This window comes from Nycticebus coucang, chromosome 11 (assembly GCF_027406575.1).
Source record: "Nycticebus coucang isolate mNycCou1 chromosome 11, mNycCou1.pri, whole genome shotgun sequence".
In the NCBI taxonomy this organism is placed as follows: Eukaryota; Metazoa; Chordata; class Mammalia; order Primates; family Lorisidae; genus Nycticebus; species Nycticebus coucang.
Window position 1 is genome coordinate 62,069,036 of NC_069790.1, and position 23,637 is coordinate 62,092,672.

General features: G+C 36.0%; 1 protein-coding gene and 1 pseudogene across 1 annotated transcript in view; both read right to left on the bottom strand.

Annotated features, from left to right (window-relative positions):
• ZNF804B (zinc finger protein 804B) overlaps positions 1–23,637 on the bottom strand; it is a 552,310-nt gene that overhangs the window by 3,960 nt on the left and 524,713 nt on the right. The window contains exon 3 of the mRNA XM_053608698.1: positions 6,115–6,245. Within this exon, the coding sequence (XP_053464673.1) occupies positions 6,115–6,245 (131 nt within the window). The remainder of the gene's footprint in view (positions 1–6,114; positions 6,246–23,637) is intronic.
• Positions 12,626–13,432, bottom strand: LOC128598809 (CTD nuclear envelope phosphatase 1-like; annotated as a pseudogene).

Sequence of the window (23,637 nt, forward strand, 5' to 3'; positions counted from 1 at the left end):
TAGAGAATTAGGTCACCCAGAAGCTATCAATGCTTTGGAATAGAGATTTAGCATTACTAAGTGTTTTTCCAAACAGTGCATAAACATTAAATAACTAATTAAATAAATTAAAAGTCATTTTTTTTAAAAAAAAATTAAGTTTGATTTTTGGCACAGGTTCTGGCATGGTATAGTTTCTGGGTTTCTCAGTTTTAAAATTTCTTCTTGTTTGCTGCTTTGAAACAGAACAATTAGTTTTTCCCCATGATTTGTCACTAATTTGAGTAGTTCCATGTCTAATGGAGTACACACATTTATAAGCCATTTCAATGTCTTCAGTGATGATTTTAAAATATTTTTCTTTGTTCCTTTCTAACCAATATATTTTTTCACCATTTGTGAATGTCTGTGTTTTATCTTTTAAAGTATAAAAAGATTATTCACTTACTGAGCTGCATAAATAAGTCCTACCAAAAACAGAAATGCCAATATATATAAAGAAAATAAGGCACCACTGGGAGGAAGTCCACATACATCACATCATTTATCTCATTGTTGGTTTCTTTGCTTGTCCCACATGCTCAACGTGTTTTTTTTTTTTGTTTTTTTTTGTCATTATTATTTTTTATTTTGTTTGCAGTTTTTGGCTGGGGCCAGGTTTGAACCCACCACCTCTGGTATATGAGGCCGGCACCCTACTCCTTGAGCCACAGGTGCTGGTCTGTGTGTGCTTTCTTAAATTTTAGATTTTTATTTTACTTTTATCCATTCATTTGTTGCTTTAATATAAGATACTAAAACAACTTATATCATCTGTACATGTAGGTCAAATTCTAATGGAGAAGCTTCACTTAAGATTATTTGGCCAATCAGCCTAGAACACCAGAGTCACACTCCTTTGTCTACCAGATTTCCTGCACTTTGCTTCATTGCCTCTACATGTGTAATATTGCACACACAATTAATTAGCTTCCTTTTATTCATTTTTGGAATGCAACTGCTTGTGTGTCTTTAAGGATTTAAAAATTTTTCCTTTTTATGTATTATGACGTATTTATTATATTTGTTACATAAATATTATTATATTTATTAGATATTTTATTTATCTATAGTATTTTATCAGAACATAGGTACAGATTGGTTTATTTGGCTTAATTTTTACTAGTATTTCTAGGGCCCTTTCAATTTAAATTTCATCAGCTTAGTTTGTTTTTGCCTCTGATTGCTTAGTGATATTTTTGTCTCTGGTTTCTCTGATTATTGCTCCATCCCTAACCTAGTTTCTTGTCCTAGAATTTATATGTTGAAATTATTGGCTTTCTTGAGAATTTACCTTAGTACGTACTCAGTTCTCTATTCATCGTTAGTCTTTTGCTGTTCTCAATGGGATATGTTCTAGTATTAAATTTCTGTTTTATTGACTCTAGTTTTTACAATATTCAGTTTGCTGGTTAAAATCCATGTCCATATGGATTTTAATTTACAAACAATAACTTCAGCCCCCATTTAGGATTTCAGTTTATCTCCTCATCATGAATTAATGGCTGTAGCTTTAGATTTGCAGTGTTCCTCAAATCTTACAGAAAAGTAAAGAAATTTAGACATTTTCTAAATCTATATTCTCTTCCGTACAATAACTGTTTCCCAATGAAAACTCTCTCAATATTTCTTACATTAATCTCCCTTTTGTGAATCATCTTTTCATGTTGACAGAAGGCTTTAGGCATATTTAACATGATAAATGGGGGAGGAACACTAAGATAGTGTGTGGGTTATCAAATATTTATTTTAAGCATAAAGAAAAATAAGGAACATACAGGCTTACTACAATATTATTGGTCTTTTAAAGTGTCTGCAGCCTGAGGATAGAAGGAGCCTGAGAATAGAAGGCTCGGACAGCTGCGGTACTGAACTTTGACTTGGTGCCAAAGTGATTCTTTTTCATCTTTGCAGCCACACTCTGGATTAAGTAGAAACTATACTCCTGAATTAAGTTACCTTCTCCAAGAACGTCAATCAATCTGCTATTATTACCTGTGTTAAACTCAGCAGAAATTACTTCAAAAGTCTGCTAGATGGACATAACTATTCTTCTCTTCCCGAGTCTATTATTACAAAGATATTTTAGTATTTCTTTATTATATTTTCTACGCACACTTTTCTTAATGATATTCTTGTTTATTGTCCTGATACTATTTTGTGCATTTTCTTGCTTTGATTTGTGTTAATTTAAATGTTATTTTCTATTGCTATTTTATTTTGCCATTTATTTCTCTAATATGAAACTTCTTCCTTCTTTTGCATTCTTTTAAATATTTTTAAACCTCTTTGGTCTGATTGTTTTTGTATTATATTTTTATCAACTTCTTGTTCTTAATTCTTATTCTCATTTTACAATCTAATCTGCATTTATGGTTATAGATTTTTCATAAGCTTTAACTTTTTAACCTAATTGCTAATCTTTAATATCTTTTATTTTCCTGCTTTAATTTTTTTAATATTATTGTTTTATGACCTTTAATTCCCTTTTTCTTAAATCTAGTTTACTTTAATATTTTGGAAAATCCTAATTTTCTCTCTATGGTCTTTTAAATTCTATTATTTTCATACAAGTTTGTATATTATTATTAAAGCTTTAATTTTTATAGCTTTATTGAGGCATAATTAAAAAATAAAAACGTGCACATTCAATGCCTGTAATGTGATAATTTTATATATGTACACATTGTGAAATGATGGCCCCAGTAAGTTAATTGGCACATCCATCATACACACAGTTACCACTTACCATTTTGTGTGTGGGAAATTAAGATACTTGAGATTCGCTCTCTTAGAAAATTTCAAATAAACAATACAGTATTATTTACTATAGTCATTCTGCTCTATATTAGATTCTCAGAACTTATTTATATCTGAGAGTTTATACGCTTTGATTAAGATCTTCCCATTTTCCCCATATATCAGGTATTGGCATCCACCATTCCAATCTCTGTAAAGAAAGCTTAATAATGGCTAGTAAGAAAGGGACTTTATAGTTATCCCTTTCATTCTTATTAATGGATTGTCCATTCAAATAGTTCTCCCAAAATTGTAACACTCTGCAACTTAACAATTACACAGTTTAATTCACTCTCTCCTGTACAAAATAGTGTACTTCAAAATAGGAAATAACATATACTATAGTAAATAATACTGTATTGTTTATTTGAAATTTTCTAAGAGAGTGAATCTCAAGTATCTTAATTTCCCACACAAAATGATACGATTTCTTTAAATGGTATCATTTCGTAATGTCTCACATTATCTTGTTCTTAAATAAGAAATCGTATTCTCAGAATTGACAATCTCAAATTTTTAATTTTTTTTTTTTTTTACAATGTGCTGGTTTTATATACAATTAGAAATATTTTCATCACACTGGTTAACATAGCCTTTCTGGATTTTTCTTAGTAATTGTATTAAAACATTTATATTCTACATTTAGTAAGTTTCACATGTACCCTTATAAGATGCACCATAGGTGTGGTCCCACCACCAAATTTTTAATTTTTGGAAAATTCTCCATATCAAGACATACTGTGTTTAGACTAATTCATATGAGCAGTTCACATACACAGAGTGGATATCTACTCATACAATAACTGGTCTTCCTGAGGAACCACTTTTGCAAAAAGTAGAAACTACCTAACAGGTGGCCAAAGTTGACTATTCCTTATAAGGTCCATTACCAGTTTTCTGCCATCATTTTTTCAAATATTCTTACTACCAGAAGTTAACCTTTCTTATCCACAGTGTCATAGAAAGATCTTGTTCTCTGGATCATCCTACTCAGAAGCCTTCATTCTGAAGATAAAGGACACAAAAAGGTTGTCCAGGAGGGAGGTAATGCCTACAATATTTTTGTCTTTAATTTTTAAATTCCATTTATCAATTAAGCTGCCAAAATAAAAATATTTCATAATCCTCTTACGTGAATTCCCTTCAATCATGAAGCTGTTTAAGCAGAGATAGCAATTGGCTGGAGAGAAGGTGGTGAATAGGGAAAGAAAATGAAATAATTGTCCTAGTTCCAATTTCCATATCCAGATAGATAACACTTTTCTTTTTTCCTGCAATATAGATGCATTGTGACCTAGAGAACTTACCTACTTTTATATAGGACAGCAACCTAGATATGGTTAGGTTCGTGCTTGTTTAGTAGATAAGGTTTCAAGAGGGATAGCTGAAACTTAAGAGTAAACCTTTTTTTTTTTTTTTTTGTAGAGACAGAGTCTCACTTTATGGCCCTCAGTAGAGTGCCATGGCATCACACAGCTCACAGCAACCTCCAACTCCTAGGCTTAAGCGATTCTCTTGCCTCAGCCTCCCGAGCAGGTGGGACTACAGGCGCCCGCCACAATGCCCGGCTATTTTTTTGTTGCAGTTCAGCCGGGGCCGGGTTTGAACCCGCAGCCCTCGGTATATGGGGCCGGCGCCTTACCAACTGAGCCACAGTAAACCTTTTAATTTTGAAGGCCCGTACTGGGTAGCTCTGGCAATCTTAGACTTCTATACAAAATCATCATCATCATCATCATCACTATCATCCTTATGAAAGTTCTCTAATCTTTTTTTAATTTCTCCCAGAAGAAAATACAGATTGGGTGAGTAGAAATGCATAAGTGTGACAACAACTTTCATAAAATCAAAACAACCAAAGTTATGTTTTTTGTTTTTGTTTTTTTTTTCAAGACAGTTTCACTGTATCACCCTTGGTAGAGTGCCGTGGTGTCACAGCTCACAGCAACCTCAAACTCTTGGGCTTAAGCAATTCTCTTGCCTCAGCCACCCAAGTAGCTGGGACTACAGGTGCCTGTCACAATGCCCGGCTACTTTTTTGTTGTAGTTGTCACTGTTGTCTTTAGCAGGCATGGATTGGGATCGAAACTGCCAGGCCTGGTGTATGTGGCCAGTGCCCTAGCCACCAAGCTACAGGTACCAAGCCAAAAATTATGTTTGTGAAGATTATTCAGATTTACAGCTGTGGCCTCAAAGGACCTGTCTAAAGGACATATCTCTATGGTGGAACTTACCCCATTTGACCTGAGGATCAAATGCATTTGTTGCTTTTGTGATTATACGGGACTCCAGAGGCTAAATATTTTGCATGCAAAATGGGGATATATGTTATATCTTTATTTTTCTTTGTTTTAAATTTCTTATTTATTTTTAATAAGATTATCTTTTATTATTTTCATACGTTAATTATTCTAGGAGTTACAAAAACATAAATGTATGCAAGCTTAATAATTGTATTTTTACTCATAATTAATCCTAAAAAATAAATATTTCCTTGGAATCACATTTAAAGTCTAATATTCTGTGGTGATATAATTGAGCCACTCACTGCTATAATATTTATAGTATATTATTTTCCATAATTCTTGGCACAGAGCTATAAATTTCACAATTTATCAGGTTTCTGTCAAGTACACTAATTAGCTACATTCCTGATTTGCCTTATGACTCATATGAGCACAAGTCACAATCTGAAAATTTAATTGCATTTCAGGTAACAACTTTGAAACATTCAGTGGTTCCAAGCTTTTGTAAAACTGCTATTTTTCAGCTACAAGAATGTATTAGTGTAAAGCTTGTTATATCATAATTATCAAATTAAATGGCACTATGTGGTAAATTAACTTCATTAATTACATCTTGTTTGCCAGCCAGACAGTGATAATGGCTTTATTCTAGGTTAAAGTGTTTATAGGAGAATGTACAGAAGGTTTATTTCCCCACCATTAGATGCTTTGCTATTTATGTTTTATAAGATTTTTATTATACCCTCAAAAAAATTAAGAAACTATCATTCAATTCAAGTTAATTAGATAGAATAAATAGTAGTGTGTCAGAATCATTCTTGAATCATTTCATTATAGAGTACATTAAAATTAACAATACTGAGAAGGAAGAAATTTGGTGCCAAATGTAATTACCATAGGAGCTTTTAACTATTAGAAACATTTGCCTTCCAACATATCTGTTGGTTAATTATTGTTTACATTGTTACAGTGAACCAAGTAGATTTATCTTTGAAATTTTCCCACAGGTTGGAAAGAGTTCGGAATGATCCCAGACACCTCTAATTCCTACCATTCTGATTGCTGCCTTAACTCAGCCAGCTGATGAAGTCGTTTAAGTGCTTTTTCTTGTTTCTTCTCATCTTTCCATGACTTGGAAGCTACATTTCGAGCAAATTCCCGTTGCTTTAATTCTTTCAATCTCTGTGGAAAAACAAGAAAAACATAGAGGATACTATAAATAAGTCATGCATCCTTTTCTATCTCCAAGACTCCTTATGAAACTTAATCCTGAGTGCAGAAATGACTTTCCAGAGAGGGAGCAGAAATGACTTTCTGGAGAGGGAGAGTAAAAGTATCTTCTCTAACCATGCTCTTTTCTGCTCCAAGATAAATTTAGTAGATAAATGTAGTTGTCAACTAGGTTATTTTTCCAAGCCTATTACAGTCACTGCAGAAATGTGCCGTAAAGCTGTACCCCAGTCCTTGCTGGGATGATGCTGGCTATATAACTGCCATCATCTTTGTACCTGTAGAGAAATAAACAGGGAAAAGTATGCACTATATGAATAGGCATCAAGGGAGAGGAGGTGATGGGTGTACCTTTTTCTGCCCACTTGTCCTTGCTCCTCACCTATAAAATTGATACTTTTTTAAACACACTGAATGGAATGAGCTCGTTTTCGTAGAGAGCATCTTTAATGGTGAAAGATTTAGATCCAAGTTCTAAATGTGATTCTTAATTCATTTTTCTTTTTGGTTAGGGATATTTATCAACTGCATATTTCTATCTGTATCTGATCCAGAAATGGCTCAGAAATTTAAATTCAGGATAGAGGTTTGGCCTTGTTTAATTTAAGTTAAGCTACTACTTCTTTTTTTTTTTGCTGTTTTATTTTATTTTATTTTTTTACTACTTCTTTTAATTAATCTTTTCTCTAAAACAATTGACTTAGATGCACATTGGATGCTGGTCATTAGCTATTTGGATTTCTGCTTTAGAATCTGCCACTAACAACACCTAATGATATTGAATAAATTGAGAAACAGCCACAATCAAATGAACAACTTGAGGTGTGGGGCTTAATCCTGAACTGGGAAGGTGTTTGAAGATTAGCCTCTCTTAGCTCATACTAAGGGATTTTTATCCACTCTAACACCTATACCTGTTTGATTTGTTTTCATTTTCCAAATCAAATGTAAAAGATATTTCCCAGGTATGGGAAAACTGTGCAGCTATCAAGTGAGTTATTAATACCATAGCAGACTATTTCCCACCCATAGAGCAAAGAACGAACTTTAAATCATCAGTTTCATTCCTGAAAGAGAACATATTCATGGGAGATGATGACCAGATAAGTGAATCTGAGCAAAGTATCTCAAGATGGAGGCAGAACAGCATTTCAAAGGGAGAATATTCTGAGTACAAAGAACAATAACGCCACAGAACTAGGAACAACTACAGGGAGAACAGTGGAGTCAACCAGAATCCAATTCTTGACATATATCTCAGATGCCACCAAAAAATAAAAAAATTTTCAAGAAATAAAATTATACTCCTGTGTGATCAGGAAAAAAAATCTCAATAGTTCCCTAGAGCTTATAAACAGCAGAGATCTGAGCATTAAAGGGTAGATAGCCTTGTTTAGAAGACAGAAAAAGAAAGGGTTATAAAATTCCCATTTATTTGTTCTTTCTACTCACACTTCTTCAGACCCCATATGCTCGATAACCTAGTTCTTAAAATGAGGGTTTGTCTTACAACAGATCTTTTGGAAGTTATCCTACACAATTTAAGAGTACACATAAAATGCAGTTTCACCATGTCAGAGAGAAGATGAGTGTTTTGGAAGAGGTTTTTTCTTTTCCTCTCTCAGTTAGTACTGAACATGAACTACTATATATTATATTTATTTGATAGTTGGTATTACCAGAACATTAAACTTGTATAAGCTAAGTGAGGAAATTGATTCATTTCCTCAAAACAATTGATACTTAACTCATTTTTGGAATCTTCTTTGAAAATTTAGGGTACACCTCTTTCTTTTACCAGCCTCCTAGATTCTAAGACTATATTTTTATTTCTGGGTTATAGAAATGATTGAGAATTCTATCTTGTTCATCTAACAACCAATACTATTAATTCTTACTATCCTAATTTCTACTATTCCTATTGTGGGGTCAGCAATGTACAAATCAATTATTTTCCTATCAAGAGAGATAGAAAGTAAGCAAACCCTTCTACAAAATAGTGCTGACTTACTTAACAAGGGCGCACACAACATACTTTGGAACCATGCAGGGATAGTTAAGAGATTTCTTGTTTTGAGGGAATTAGCAAAGTCAAAACATTTTAACAAACACAGAAAACTGGAAGAAGATAATTTATTTAAAGACATCTTGCCATGCATTCTACTTATCCAGGGCTAGGTATGTTCAAGTCTTCATAGAGAAAAAAATACCAGAAATCTGGCTCACATTCTCGGTGTATTGATCAATGCATCTGTGTGTGGAAACTACTCCAGGCCAGGAAAAGAGTCAGGTGAAATAAATTTTAAAATCCAGAAAACAACACAAACAAGAAGGAATAGTGCCCAGCATTCATGTAAGACAAGGAACAGTTCCTATTCTCACCAACAAAACTGGAAAAAGTCATAAGACATAGAGTAACGAATTTAGGGAAGTCTTGTTTCAGTTCAGAATAATTGGTCATGGATTGAGCACAATTTCAGACTAGCCTACCAGATCATAAAGGCAAGAAGTAAATGTATAAAACTGATTGCAAGTAATTTAGCTGAATCACAAGACCAAACTCTAGGACATGCAATACAAAAAATAGCCAGCAGAAACAAGGAAAAATTACTGATACATAGCATCCACTCAAAGATTACCAGGCATGCAAAGAAGCAGGAAAGCACAGCCAACAGTGAAGAAAATAATCAACTACTGGAATCTATACAGAACTGACACAGATGCTGGAATTAGCAGAGACGAGCATTAAGGAGACATAACTGTATTCTGCATGCTCACAAAGTAAAGAAGAGATAGTGACCATTGAGCAATATGTAATTGGAGTCTCTGAAGAACGAGGGACTATTTGAAAATACAGTGGCAGAAAAATTTTCTCACTTTCTAAACACTATAAACATACAGATCTACCAATAAACCTCAAGAACAGAAATCTACCAATAAACCTCAAGAACAGAAAATTACACTAAGCCTCCTTATAATAAAATTTTTCAAAACCAGGAACAAAGTCAAACTGTTAAAGCATCCAGAAGAAAAAAGATACATTTATGAACAGAAGAAAAAAAATAACAGGGTGGCAGAAGAATTCTCACTGGAAACTGCAAGTGAGAGTACAGTGGAGAAATGTTTTTAAATTCCTGGAAGAATAAAATCTTGTCAAAATAAAATTTTATACCAAGTGAAATATCTTTTTAAAAAGAAGGTGAAATATAGATGTTTTCAGACATGCAAAGGCTGCTAGAATCACTAGCAGACACACATGTTAAGTCTTAAAGGGTATCAGTAGAAAAAAGGAAACTGACATCAAATAGAAAAGTGTGTCTACACAAAAGAATGAACAGAAGAAATGGTAACTACAAGGGTAAATCTATAAGGAGTAATTCATACTATTACAATGTCTCTGGATATTTTTTGAGGTTTATGTCAACCTTATAAATAAAATATACAACAACATAGCATAAAGCCCAGGAAAAAAGAAACAACAGTATACTGCTGAAAGATTCTTATACTGTTTATAAAGTAGTATAAAAACAAGTGAAAGAGGGCTGTGATTAGTTAGGAACATATACTCTAAACTGCACATCAGCCAATAGATGATAAAACAAAGTGTTTTAGTCAATAGGACAACAAGAGATAAAGATAAATCATTAAATTTACTCAATCTAAAAGAAGGCAGAAAAAGCTAAACTAGATGAACAATTATAAAACAAATAGCAAGATAATGCAAATCTAAACATACCAATAATAAATTAAATATATAGTTTAAACACTAGAATTAAATGGTAGAGACAGTATCAGTTTGGATAAAAGAGTAAGATGCAACTGTATGTTGACTATGAAAACAAACTTTAAAAATAAAAACGCAATGAATTAGAAGAAAAGAATGTAAAAAAGATGTATCATGCTAACACTAGTCAACAACAACAAAAAAATCTGGAGAGGCTTTGTTACTGTAAGGTAGAGTAGATTTTAGACCAAAGATATAGGAATAAAGGAATAAAGAAGGTTACTTCATAATAACAATGGGGTAAATTAACGGAGATAACGCCATAATGACAAATTTACACAAAGTTTCAAAAATGGACAAAACTGCAAAAAGAAAATCAACAATTATTATTATTTTTGAGACAGAGTCTCAAACTCTCACCCTGGGTAAAATGCTGTGGTGTCATAGCTCACAGCAACCTCCAACTGGGGCTCAAGTGATCCTCTTGCCTCAGTTTTTCATTTTTAGGAGAGACAGGATCTCGCTTTTGTTCAGGCTGGTCCCGAACTCGTGAGCTCTAGCAATTCACCCACCTCGGCTTCCCACAGTGCTGGGATTACAGGAGTGAGCCACCGCGCCTGGCCTAAAATCAACAATTATAATAGGAGTTTCCAATGTTCCTCCACTAAACGGTAACAAAGTAGTAACTGAAATTACCATGTTTCTGGAGGAGGTTACACAAAGTGAATAAATAAATGTATCTTCTAAGAATGGGTTTGTCTAATAAACAGAGAATTGTTTGTTAATGGACAGAGGGAGAGGACTTCCAAGAATCCAAAGTCCAATTTTGTCAGCCTCCTGGCTTTCAGGTGTGCCCACATTTGTGCTTTTCTTCTCTTGTTCTGATAATAACTCATTTATTTATGGAGGAAGCATACCCTAATAGTCTGTAGCCTTCCTCAGTTGAAAGAAAAAAATAAAGCTTTTGGGAAAAAATGTCTTTCAAGGGCATGTGGTAAATCAGCTCTTATGCAGAGTAGCTCATGGTATATATAGATGCTATTTCACACACTTACAAATAATAAAGAGAAAAACATAGTATTTTCAAAGCAAGTGGTAAAAGTGAATCTGTTTTATCTTTTTACAGTATACATACTAAAAAATATATATGTTAGGTAAGACTGGAGTAATACTTCGCATTCTTACCCTTTAAGGATAAATGGTAGAGGGCAGGAGAGAGAAAAAGAAACAAAAAAAAGAGCTAAACAACATAATTATGATATGTAAGAGTTAAATTTTGGATGCATTTTTGCATCTGTTGAATTCTTATTCTTTTCCCATTATCTATTTGTGTGGTAAATAAATTTTATTAATTTTATTGTGTTAAATTTTGCATTCATAGGATAAATGCTGGTGGATAATTATATATTAGTTATTTCCAAATGTTGATGGATTTGATTTACTATCATTTGTAATGGACCTTGCATCTGTGTTCACGAGTGATAATAGTCTGTGTTATCTTTTAAAGTTTTTGCATCATCTCAGTACTGTCAGTGCAAGCTGCTATAACAGAACACCATAGATTGGGTGACTTAACCAACAGACATTTATTTTTAACAATTCTAGAGGCTGGGAAGTCCAAGGTCAAGGCACCTGCAGATTCAGTGTCTGGTGAGGAAACCTCCTGGTTTGCAGATGGCCATCTTCTTACTGTATCCTCACATGCATAGAGTAGAAAAAGGAAGCAAGCGTTCTTGTCTTTTATTATAAGGGCACTAAATTTTTTTATGTGGGCTCCAACTACACAACTCAAATACCTCCCAAAGTTGCCACCTCATAATACCATCGCATTGAGAGTTATGTTTCAACTTATGGATTTTGGGGGAGACATAAATATTCAATTAATTGCAAGGACCATGGTAATAATTGCTTCAAAAAATAATTTGGGAAGTATTTTACTCTCTATTTTCTAAAAGACTATGCATTACTTTGTCATTATTTATTCCCTAAATACTAGATATTTAGTATTATAGTATTATTATTTTGGTTTCAAAGTTATAATGCATGGTTTAAAAGAGAGGAAAGGAACAAAAGAGAGAAATCTTGTTTCATGTCCGAGGAAATCTAGGGAGAGAAAAAGAGAAAATAAGGAGGGACAAATTTGGGGAAAGTCCAGTGGCTGAAAATCCCAGTCTCCCACCTCCAACCAAGTCCTTGGAGTAGGAGTGAATAATTAGATCAGTTTTATACAAGATTTTTTTTAAAAAATCAAATCACAGCAATGCTGACTTGTCTTCTCTCTGGGCCTCCTGGATCATGGCCCATCTCTCACTCTGGCCAGTCTTGCCTTTCCACCACAGACACCGTGTAGCCTCTCCTAAGCCTCCACCTATGTCCCAATCTCAGGTTTCCAAGGAGTGAGAACAGCAAGTCAGAGTGAGGCTGCTTCAGAGTCTGGCCCACCTGTAGGTCCAGACTCCAAGAGGAGTACAGGGCTCCCAGGACAGGGAGGATGGGAGGAGCAGCCCCTGCTCAGCCAGTCTTCACATTGGACAGGGCATCAGACAGTATCCCAAGGGCTTACCCTCCATATCTCCCCACCCCAACTCAGGAGGAGGGGGAGCAGCTGTCACCAGAGCCTATGTTGGTGGAGGTTTCGGCTCAGCACAGGAGAGAACACCAGCTGTGAACCTGAGGACATCCCTCATAGGGAGCAGGTTGAGAAGGGCTGTGCCACTGGGATCATTGAACCAGGATTTGATGGGGATGGCATTGTCTGGATGCCTCTTGTAAGCCCTCGGGGAGTCATCCAGGGTCACAGAGCTGGAGAGGTCACTATGGACCACAGAGAGGTCCTTGATGTAGCTGCCCAGCTCCAAGCTGCAGTGCTGTCTGCATTATCTCCTTTTGAGACTGCTTCTGCTACTGTCCAGATTATCTGCCACAGCAGAGCCATAGATCTCCATAGTGTAAACACCACCAGCTCATACCACTGGCTCAGCTTTTCTAAGAAATCTACATGGGGCCTCTTACCTATAAAAAACCGGACAGGGGGCGGTGCCTGTGGCTCAAAGGAGTAGGGTGAAGGCCCCATATACAGGAGGTGGCGGGTTCAAACCCAGCCTGGGCCAAAAACTGAAAAACAAACAAATAAACAAACAACAACAACAAAAAACAAAACGGACAGGATGTTGGTCTTCTTGAGGATGAAATCAGGAGGCATTCCAGGCTGGACTGTGGGTATCAGGACCATCATGGTGGGAATGAATAAGTGTCTCACCCAGATCCAGCACCAGGATCTTCCTCTTTACCTGGGCTAGCCGAATCCAGGCCTTAGGATCTGCCTCTTCAGCAAAAGGTAAACGCAGAAGGTCGACAGTTTGGTGGTGAAGGGCACAAACGTGTGCAGCCCCAGCAGACACTGTGCCCCCATCATCCAATGACCCTGCACTGGCAGCCCCAGAGCCCCCACGCCCCAGCTCCACCAGCACCCCAGGAGCAGCCCCAGCCACCAGGGGGGAGAACAGGGCCCCTAGAGCCAGGAGAGGCTGCAGAAGGGGCAAGCAGCGGGGGGCCCAGAAAGCCACCCCCAGAGAGGGAAAAGCCCAGAGGAATGAGGAGCTGGGGGGCAGATGTGAGCAGCCTGGGGGGGTCCACTGGCAGGAATGGTACCAACGGTTCCATGATGGTTGCTGGCCAAGATAAATTGGACTAGAAAGGGGTCCTCTGAGACCTGGAGGGAAGGGGAAGGCTAATTGTGGGAGAGGCTCTAGGATAGGGGCATAGGAAGAGGGAGAGGGAGGAGGAGGGGATGAGGGGAAGCGGAGAATGCAGACTGTCATTATAATTGGTTCATGCCTGCATTATCAAGGGCTATCTCTCCGTATTCTTCTAGCCCATAAGTATATTGCTCTTGTGTTGTTTCACGTTAAAAGTCCCTGAGTATGTGCCTGTGAGGGGTTTTGTCTCATTGTGTTTGTTTTGAGATTTGTACGGGCTTTGTGTACCTGCCACCTGGACAGAAGAGGACAGGGGTGTCTTTTTTCCACACATGATCTTAGCCAAAGGCCAAGAGGCAGTGCCTCTGTCTCCGGTGGTAGACAGCTGCCTCGTGAGACTGTGCGGTTAGTTCCTTGTGTGTGAAAGTTTTTTCCACATTGAAAGTCATGCACATGTTAATCTGGCACTCCTGTGCACCTGTGCCTCTGGAGGGGGGCTTTCTCAACCTTCCCGAGCTTGTCTCAGTTGTAGATGACATCTCCCTTTACTTGCTGCTGGGTCAAAAGTGAAGCGAGTGTGCTGTGGCCCCTCTTTCGGTGGAAAATAACCTTTGCCTTAAACTTACTCAGAGTCGCGAATGTGGGAAGGTTTACCTTGTTTCTCTTTCACCACTAAGCTCAGGCAAATTTCCCCACAGAGGAGTCTTCACCCGTGTCTTCTCTGCTCAGAATCCTTGTCAGAAGCCCTTAGTGAACCTCACATAAGGGTACAGACTCACCTCATGGTAGGGTTTCTTCCAGAGTAGTCTGCAATTGGCTTTTCATTTCATTCGGTTACATTGCAACCATAGCTTTCTGATGGGCTTGACAAAATTTAGATTTTGTGGAACACCTAACATTTTCTTCTCGTGAGAGGAGATAATAATTTGTTGTGACTTTCCATATCCAAAGTGGAAGACTTTGCTTATACATTTTCAGTTCCCTTCCTGTTTTATGCATCTGTGACTTCCCTGTTTGTTCTTACCATCCCCAAAAATGTTAATATAATTTGTTTTTTTTTTTTTTTATTGTTGGGGATTCATTGAGTTAATATAATTTGAAAAGATTTACCTAGTATTATTATTCAGGGTAGCTTAGTTTCTGTGTTATATTAGTCTGTATGTTCCCTAAACCAGGTAGTGATAGGAAAGAAATCTAAATAAAATATAATGCAGAAAGTCCCTTATACAAAATGCAAGGTTTTAAACTTTTCATTAATGTTAATTTTATCGATTTATCATTTATCATTAGAGTGGATCAGAAATAAATACATATATAAAAAACATAAGTGTATTTAGAGAACTAAAACCTGAAAAGAAGCCAAACGTCCTATGTAGTTGAAGGCATTTGAGCATTTGTAAGTTTTGAAACCTTTTATGTGATAAGATTCAAGTCTTGATTTATATTATGATAAATCATAATACATAACACTTATACATTTGTCCACAGAACTTATAGGTTGCCATTTCCTAATCAGATTCTGTTGACATTGTGAATTAAATGTCAGGGTGATGAGGTTCAGAGATGGTAGTAGACTTAGAAAAATTGGAAACAGGAAGAATTTTATTAGAATTCTACTGGGGTTGGTTTTCCCCCTTATATTGTTAGGAAGAACATATTTTTATTTTTATATCCTACTTCAAATATTACTCTAGCTAGCTCCTATCCATAACCATATTTGTGACATAGATAACAGACACATTGATTACGGACATCTCAGGTGGTGTGCATACCAATAAAAATTAATATGAAGTCATATGCTTAACTTTGTTTTAAATCATTTTAATATTTGTTAGTATACATACGTATGTATACACACAGAATTGTACAGAGGTGTTTCTTATTCTCTGTTTGTAAATAATTCTTTTTTTTTTTTTTATAGAGACAGAGTCTCACTTTACCACCTTCGGTAGAGTGCCATGATGTCACAGGACTCACAGCAACCTCTAGCTCTCGGGCTTCTGTGATTCTCCTGCCTCAGCCTCCCGAGCAGCTGGGACTACAGGCGTCTGCTACAACACCCGGCTATTTTTTGGTTGCAGTTCAGCAGGGGCTGGGTTTGAACCCGCCACCCTCAGTATATGAGGCCAGCGCCCTACTCATTGAGCCACAGGCACCACCCTCTAAATAATTCTTAAGGTACAGATAATAAATAATTCTTAAGGTGCAGATAATAAATACAATTAAGAAAATTGTCCCAGAAATTTTAGTGTTTGCTTAAATATGCACGATACAAAAGAATTATGTGTCAGTGACTCATTTAATAGGATGATGACATTGTTGTCTTTATCAATATGCAAAAACAACATCAGAGCTAGAATTTATGACTAAAAGTAAATAAATTGAATGTATGTGGTATAAAAATCAGTAGTACATGATAATCTCAAAGCTAAACAATGCTATGTTTAATTATTTCCTTCTTTAATGTCTCACTGTGTTACAAAGAAAATCTTGCTAACTTCAGACTCCTAAACCAGTTCAGCATTCATAAATTAAATGCAGAGGTACAATTTACAATCATGTATGAAATGAGTTTCAAAAATTGCGAGCACCATAATCACTTATTCACCAGTAGGCTCTCCTGGTGAACAGATTAGAGCAAATTATGCTTGAACCTCCCTGGAAGGGGGAGTGAGGGAGACAGAGAGTAGCAACTAACAATGGGAGGAATACAACAAAGGGTCTGGTTCCCAGAAGTCCTTGGACAGGAGACCCCACTACGTAGGGGTTAAGAAAAGCAATCCAAAATGAGGCTGACTGGAGTATGTACCTTGTTTCTGCCCATGGGATGCTAAGAAAGTTACTCAAAGATCCCTAGGTCTAGTTTGCTCATTTGTAACTTGGAAACTGTTAGTATCTACCTTGTAGAATTCTTGCGATTGTTACTTGAATTAGGGAAGGTAAATCACTTATCACGGCACCTGATTTAGAGGAAATTCTCAGTAAATATAAACTATAATCACTCTCAAATGTAAGGAATGGTCAGGTTTTGTTGAATTTTGGGAGCCAGAATGAGCCAAGATCACTTCATTCAACTGGCAATGGGGTTCCATTGAGAGCACTTGACTCATGTCCTTAGAGAGCAGACTGAGTGGTTTTCATCTGAACAGTTTTACAGTGATTTCCACCTGAACAGTTTTCATCTAAGACCAGTAGGTGTAGATTTTTGTGAAAGATAATACATAGGAAGAGAGCATGCAGGGGATACTCCTATCTTGCCTCATGTTAGAGTTAAGACTAGTAATTGAAGGTTATCGATGGTCAATTTTAAATAGAAAGGGTCTCTCTTTTCTTGAATCACTTATATATTTCATCACAGCATTTGTAATTTCCAAAAATTTGAGATTATATGTCACTACTGTATAAAATTATAAATTTTAAAATAAAACATGATTTGTTGTCAGGATTTTCTCTGATAAATTTTATTTTAAATTTGCTATTGAGTATCCAAAGTGAATCTTAGGAAAGAAGGTAAAAGACTGGATAACTGGTATTTCCTAGAGGAAAACAGGAAAATGTAGGGTTGTGAAGTAGAAGACCTGTCATCTAGTTCATGTCGTTGTATTTTTTAAAGGAACTTCATAATGAAATTGCAGAGCAGATGCTCTTCATGGTTTAGAGAGAAAATTCCTGCTGCCATGGTCTCTGCCCAGACCAAAAGCAATGCAATAAAGGACCCACGCAGAGGTCAAGTTAAAGGAGGAAAAGGTAGTTCTCACGCATCTTTTTACAGCTTTTGCAACACATTTGATTCTCTCTCAACAAGTAAAATAAAGCATACAGATATATATTTGCGAAAACACATTTATGAAATATGTGGAGTTTAATTTTCTTCTTGAGTTCATTTTAAAAGCACAAACTAAGCAATCTTTATTTCTCTACCTGCCAGCAAGAACGCTTGGCGCATGCATTGGAAGTGGAATTCAGCTGTGAATAAATAAATGAAGAAGCAAATTGATCAGGTCAGTCAGTCTCTATGTGTTTGGAATAGCAATGCTCCTAATATTATTGCTTACCAGCCTGAACATGGATGTGAACATTTGCCTACTCTAGTAACCACTCTCCATTCAACTTCACTGAAGCAGAAAGCACAGGTGAAATGAATCTACTCAAGTGTATCTACTTTTTCCTCTCTAAAATAGAATAACTCTTTCCATCTCTGCATTTTTTAATCTACAGATCTCAGGGCACTTTCTACACCCTGACATTTTTTCTTCACTTTAGAGTAAAAACCCAAGGCAAAAGGCCAAAGCTATTAACTTCATTTTAGAGATGAAGAAACAAACACATAAAAGGCTAAATGACTTGCTCCACATCAAATGAGAGACCAGAAAAGGAACTGTGACTTGAAAACAGATTATCTAATCTTCATAAATGTAAGAAAAAGTCAGCAGAGTTGATGCAGAATCCTAGACATTTCTAATAGTTTGGCTTTGTGAATGAAAAGTCTGTCCAGTTCTGAAATATTGCTTGTTGTTTGGAAGGCTTTTTATAAAAATAATTTGGAAGATTTTTATAAATTGAGCATCAAGAATAATCTAAAACACGATCAGTTGTAATTTGAACAAGTACAAACAAAATATGAGGATTAAATTATACAAAAGTTTTCATTGTTTCTCAGAAGAATTTTCCACAATGAAATGGAACTTTTCTTATTCTCTGCTTTTTTTTTTTCATGTCATTATCTTCTGTGTATTCTAGGAGCAGTACAAACACAGTAAAATGAACTAAAATATCTTTCTTTAAAGTCTCCCATATTAGAAACTACAGTATGGATGACTAATTAGGATGAACTTCCGGCCTTGCTTAGAATGAATACATCTCAGCATATTCCCTCTAAGGTGACTTTCTGCTCTGAGGACCCATCGAGCCACAAGCAAGCTTTGAATAGTGAGAAGAAATGGCTCTAGAGCTGTATGCTCTGCCTCAATCTCTTCCTCAGAAGTGCTAAATTATTGATAAATACATTATACTAGTCCTGGAGTGTTCTTCCTATATGTGCTGGAACGTGAATTGCTTGGCTCTAAATCTAAGTGCTGATGGTCAGCAAGTTGTGTTTGGATATGTAGGACCCAGAGATTCCTTGTTGGACTCATTTCTGGACCCTGTAATCGGCTGAGCCTAACAATCAGGAGAGATCTAGCCATCCTGAAGAGACTTCTGTTTATTTAAGTGCTAGTTTGGAGATATTTGTAGATTTTAGAACAACTCAAAATGTGCTTTATGTAATAGAAAAAATTTTTTATAACCCAAAATGGGCTGGAATCACCCCTCCAGCATAGGGAGTGGCATATTCTAAGATACTTAAGGTATGTGTCCCAGATGAGCCACATCATCCCTTTCTTCCCACTCTCTGAGAAGTTCTCAATGGCAGGTGAATTGCTCTAGTGTCCTTCTACTTCGGAGACATTACCCAGGTCTTCCCATCCTCTCTAGCTAGGATGGACAGGATTCAAGTCAACGCTAGAATAAAGCATGGGCTTTAGGTTTAATTCTAAGGTTTACATATTTTCTGTAGCATAGCATATCCAAATATGAAATTGTTAATGCCCTTCTCACCTATATTATATCACTTCATCAATATTAGTATCTCTAGCAATTGTTTTGAAATTATTAATAGCATTGCCAAGGAAGTACTTTGGTGATGAGTAAGTAAATGGGGAGTAGCTTTTCAAACTGGATTAGTGGTAGTAAATGGCTTTTAATTGCCGGTATTCGTATGATAAGCATATACCTGTCATGTCAGAACATTAATTTCCATAGTGTTATCTACAGATAGCATTGGAAAATCAGCGTTTCTGGAACAAGCAAATGAAAATTCAGGAATAAAAGGTTATATTTTGACCATATATTTGATTAGACAAATATTTAGTAATAAGGCCTCAGAAAAAATAATTTTACATTCTAACCTAGCCTGTAGTATAGACTCTATACCATGGACAATAAATTGAATGTGAGAAACCAAGGAAAGATTCTAGACTAGAAAAACTCAGACACTTTGCCCCATCAGCAGGACGTCAAAATTATCACCATTTCCTTAGAAAAGAAGTGGAGAGGGTTCGAATATTATATACATTCTGCATAGTCTAGTGCGTATAATCTGTATTATAAATTCTGTATAGCTTATCTTTGAAAAGTGTTAGTCACTCTAAGACAAAATACTCAAGACTTTTAAAAACACTTCTGAACTAAGGATATCTGAGTAAACAACAGACTTTAGTTAATAAGAATGTATTAATAGTGTTTATTCATTTAAATGAACCATACTAATAAAAGATTTTAAGAACAGGAAAAAGATATGGAATACATGGGAACATTGCTCTATCTTTATTTTTTCACTTAACTAAACTTGTTCTGAAACGTAAATTATATTAAAAATAACTCCAGATAGTGTAATGCGTAGTTAAGAGAAGCATTAAGGACGTTTTTCTGTCTATTTCTATCGCCAAGGCTCCCAGGTACACATAGATAAGACCAAGTCTGTAAGGGAATATTTCATTTATTTATACCTAAAGATTAGGAGAATGAATCACATTTTTTTCATGAGAAAGTTTTAGGAAAGAAAGGCTTTTGCACTAGACCCCCATAATTTAAAAAAGAAATCTTAAGAAAGTCCTATGACAATCCTCTGCCTCCCAGAAGATTGTGTGGCTCCTGTCATCAGGCCATCTTTACTTGGCAGGTTATTATCTACTCTGCAGCATTTTTTCCCAGTTGTGTGACACCTTCGTGGTCACGTCCTCCCTGCTCAGTTCATAAAGAGAACTTGACCTGCTGCACTCTGACCCAGCTATCTAGCTATTTCCTTAAGAGCAATTTCTTGTATTTCAGTATCTTGTACAACCTAACATTATATTGATTTTGAAGAGCATTTTCAATTTTGACTTCATCCTCCCACTCTTTTATATCCTAGTTTAGGGTCAGTGAGGCCTGCTGAGAATACTGCAGGCAGAAGTATTTAGTCTGAACATGTCTGCAAACTAAGACTTCTTTAGGACAAGGAAAGGATTTTTGAAATTTTCTCAGTTTCCTCCCTAAATGTTATTATAATGTAGAACTGTCATTGAGAAGAAACTATTGAATGAGAGGCAAGAGAAGAAAATAGAAATGAAATGAGGCTCTGGTGTAGAAAACTGAATTTTGTATTAGAGATGCTATTTTAAAACTAAAGACGGTTTTGACTTGAGTTATATGTATCTGAGACTTGGCTTCAGTGGCTTAACCAACTTACATTTTCTATTACTCTTAATCTATATTCAAGCATACTCTGGCACTACGACTTCTTAAAAAAGTTCATTCAGCTCCCAGCTTTCAGTTTCCTCCAACACAAACGTGCCTTTATCCTTAAGGTCACAGTATGTCCGACTATAGTCAACAATAAGTTATGACATACTTTAAACTAACTATAAGAGTGGAAATGGTGTGCTTCCAACACAAATAAACAAATGATAAATGCTTTTGGGGATGGATACCCAAATTACATGGATTTGAGTAATATACATTGTATGTCTATATTAAAACAACATCTGGATACCTATAATTTTAAATTTCACACAAATTTTATAGACACCCTTATACAATTATGTGCTCAAAATAATTAAATATTAACATTAAAAGAAATAATTTTTAATAATTAAAAATTAAAAAGCCAAGCATTAAAATGGAACTTCAGGCAGGCAGCAGGAAGAAGGGCTCAGAATAAAAGCTTTTTGAAAGCTGAACTAAGTAGACTTCCACTCTCATAACATTTACTAGAGGGATGTCACATACCATTGACATGTAAGCAAATGGTATGTGAAATCCAAGTTTTAGCTAGGTACATGGCTACCTATAGAAATAAATCCGAGCTAAGAATCCTGGGTCAATGTACCCTGAGCCTGTTTTTGTAAATAAAGGGTTATTGGAATACAATCATTCCCATCTATTGACAGAAGGCTACTTTCAAAATACATTGGCAAAGTTGAGCCCTAGCAAGAGAGAAAAGCCAAAAATATTTACTCTCTCTTTCCAGAAAGTTTGCCAACCCCAGCTCCATTCTTGTTAGTTCAGGACGAGGGAGATGTTTAGTTCCGTATGTACACACCTCGTGGGGTATTTTTCCTGAGAGAAATAGGTGAATGAAAAATAGAAAAGCAGAGGGTGATAAAAGAAAGACATAATGATATTTGAAGGAAAATATCAGTTGTATTGAACCAGTGTATGTGGGGAATAGCTTAGAATTCCTATTAGAATGTTGACTTAACTTTAATTTCCCCAACTCCCTGTAAGCATCTGACTGAATCAAGCTCAAATTTTTTTTTTTTTTTTTATCAAAACAAACCCTGAATATTCTCCCTCTACAGGCTCTCACAGAACAGAATTCAACAGAACAAATCATCTCTTATTTCAAGCATTTCGCTAGCATTACTCACAGAAAACAGCTTTAGGCGGATGCGAGATTCAGGAGCTTTTCTTAATGCCTCGCCTATCTTTGCATGAAGGTTTTGCTTAGCAAAGAAAGAAGGAGCATATAGTTAAGTCAGGAGTGTCCAAATATTCCAAAAGTAAGAAGCATCATATTTGGATAATGTTCATGTACTATTTTTCTTGAAAGTGAAACTGAGCAAACGTCTTTTGAAATATGTGTACTTTGTTTTTCTTTTTCAAAAGTACACCTCCATGAATTAAGCTCATCATGGCAAATTCCTGTCGTGTGTCTCATTGCTAATCGTGACAGCGTGAGGAACTAAGGCGTTATCTGAGCACGTACTTGACAAAAGAGGATAGGAGACAAAGCTTTATAAGCATCTTGTTTAATTTAATTCTTGATTTCTCTGTCTTTTTAAATAAATAGGTTTGTGTTTTTAGAGTATTTGCTATGAATCTCCAGTTTTTGATGATCCTCATATCTGGATATCTGAATCTCTGGTGATACTAGGTACATTTTCCTCAATAGTTCCCTTGAATAGACTTTCAATGCTTTGCATTCTTCTTCTTTCTATCCAGGGACACCTATAATCCTTATATCAGCCTACTTCGCACATTTCTTCTTTATTCTTTTTTGTACAACTTTGACTGGGTTAGTGAACAAGCTTTGTCTTCAAGCTTGTGAAATTCTTTCTTGTGCTCAGTCTAACCTATTTTGAAGCTTTCTACTGTATTTTAAAATTCCTTGAATAGCTCCTCCATTTTGTTAAGTTCTGCTACATCTTTTTCTATGTTGTCTATTTCTTTAGTGATTTTTTTCATTTTTTCTTTTATGTCCTGAAGTAGTATTTTAGTGTTGTTATGATAATTTTCAACTTTCTCTTCAATCCCATTCGTCCTATTTGCTACCCATATTCTGAACCCCATTCCTGGTATTTCAATAATTTTCTTTTGGTTGGGGTTAATTCCTGTGGTTCCACTGCAATCTAGTGTGCTTTTTATGTTGTCAGATTTCTTTTGCTGGTTTCTCCTCATCTGAAACCTTTTGTCTGAGTTCAGAGCAGATAGGTTTGCTATGTACCTGCTCAATTTTTCTAGGAAGTCTTCTATTTAAGGAAAAGAAGGAGAAGTCTCTAGGTAGCATTTTTGTGTCTATGCTGGAGGGATTGGCCTGGTGGGAGAGGGGCAGATGCACGGAAAGCCTGTAATGCAACTGTTTTCCTACATCATCTCATTCCCCTGTGGTTATCAAGTACAAATCAATACTGGGAGATATTTCTACAGAGTAGTGGGTTTGTTTCCCGGCTTCTGTTGAATCTTTGGTGGTGGGCTGGCTGAGTCTCTTTCCATGTAGATTGTTGGCATGGGAGTTTACTCTGCTTCTGCCTCTCTGCAATGATGGCTGCAGTTATGATTTGCAACCAGTAGCAAGGTGGTTGGTATGTGCCCGTGTGCACTACAGGACCTTGGTCAGCGG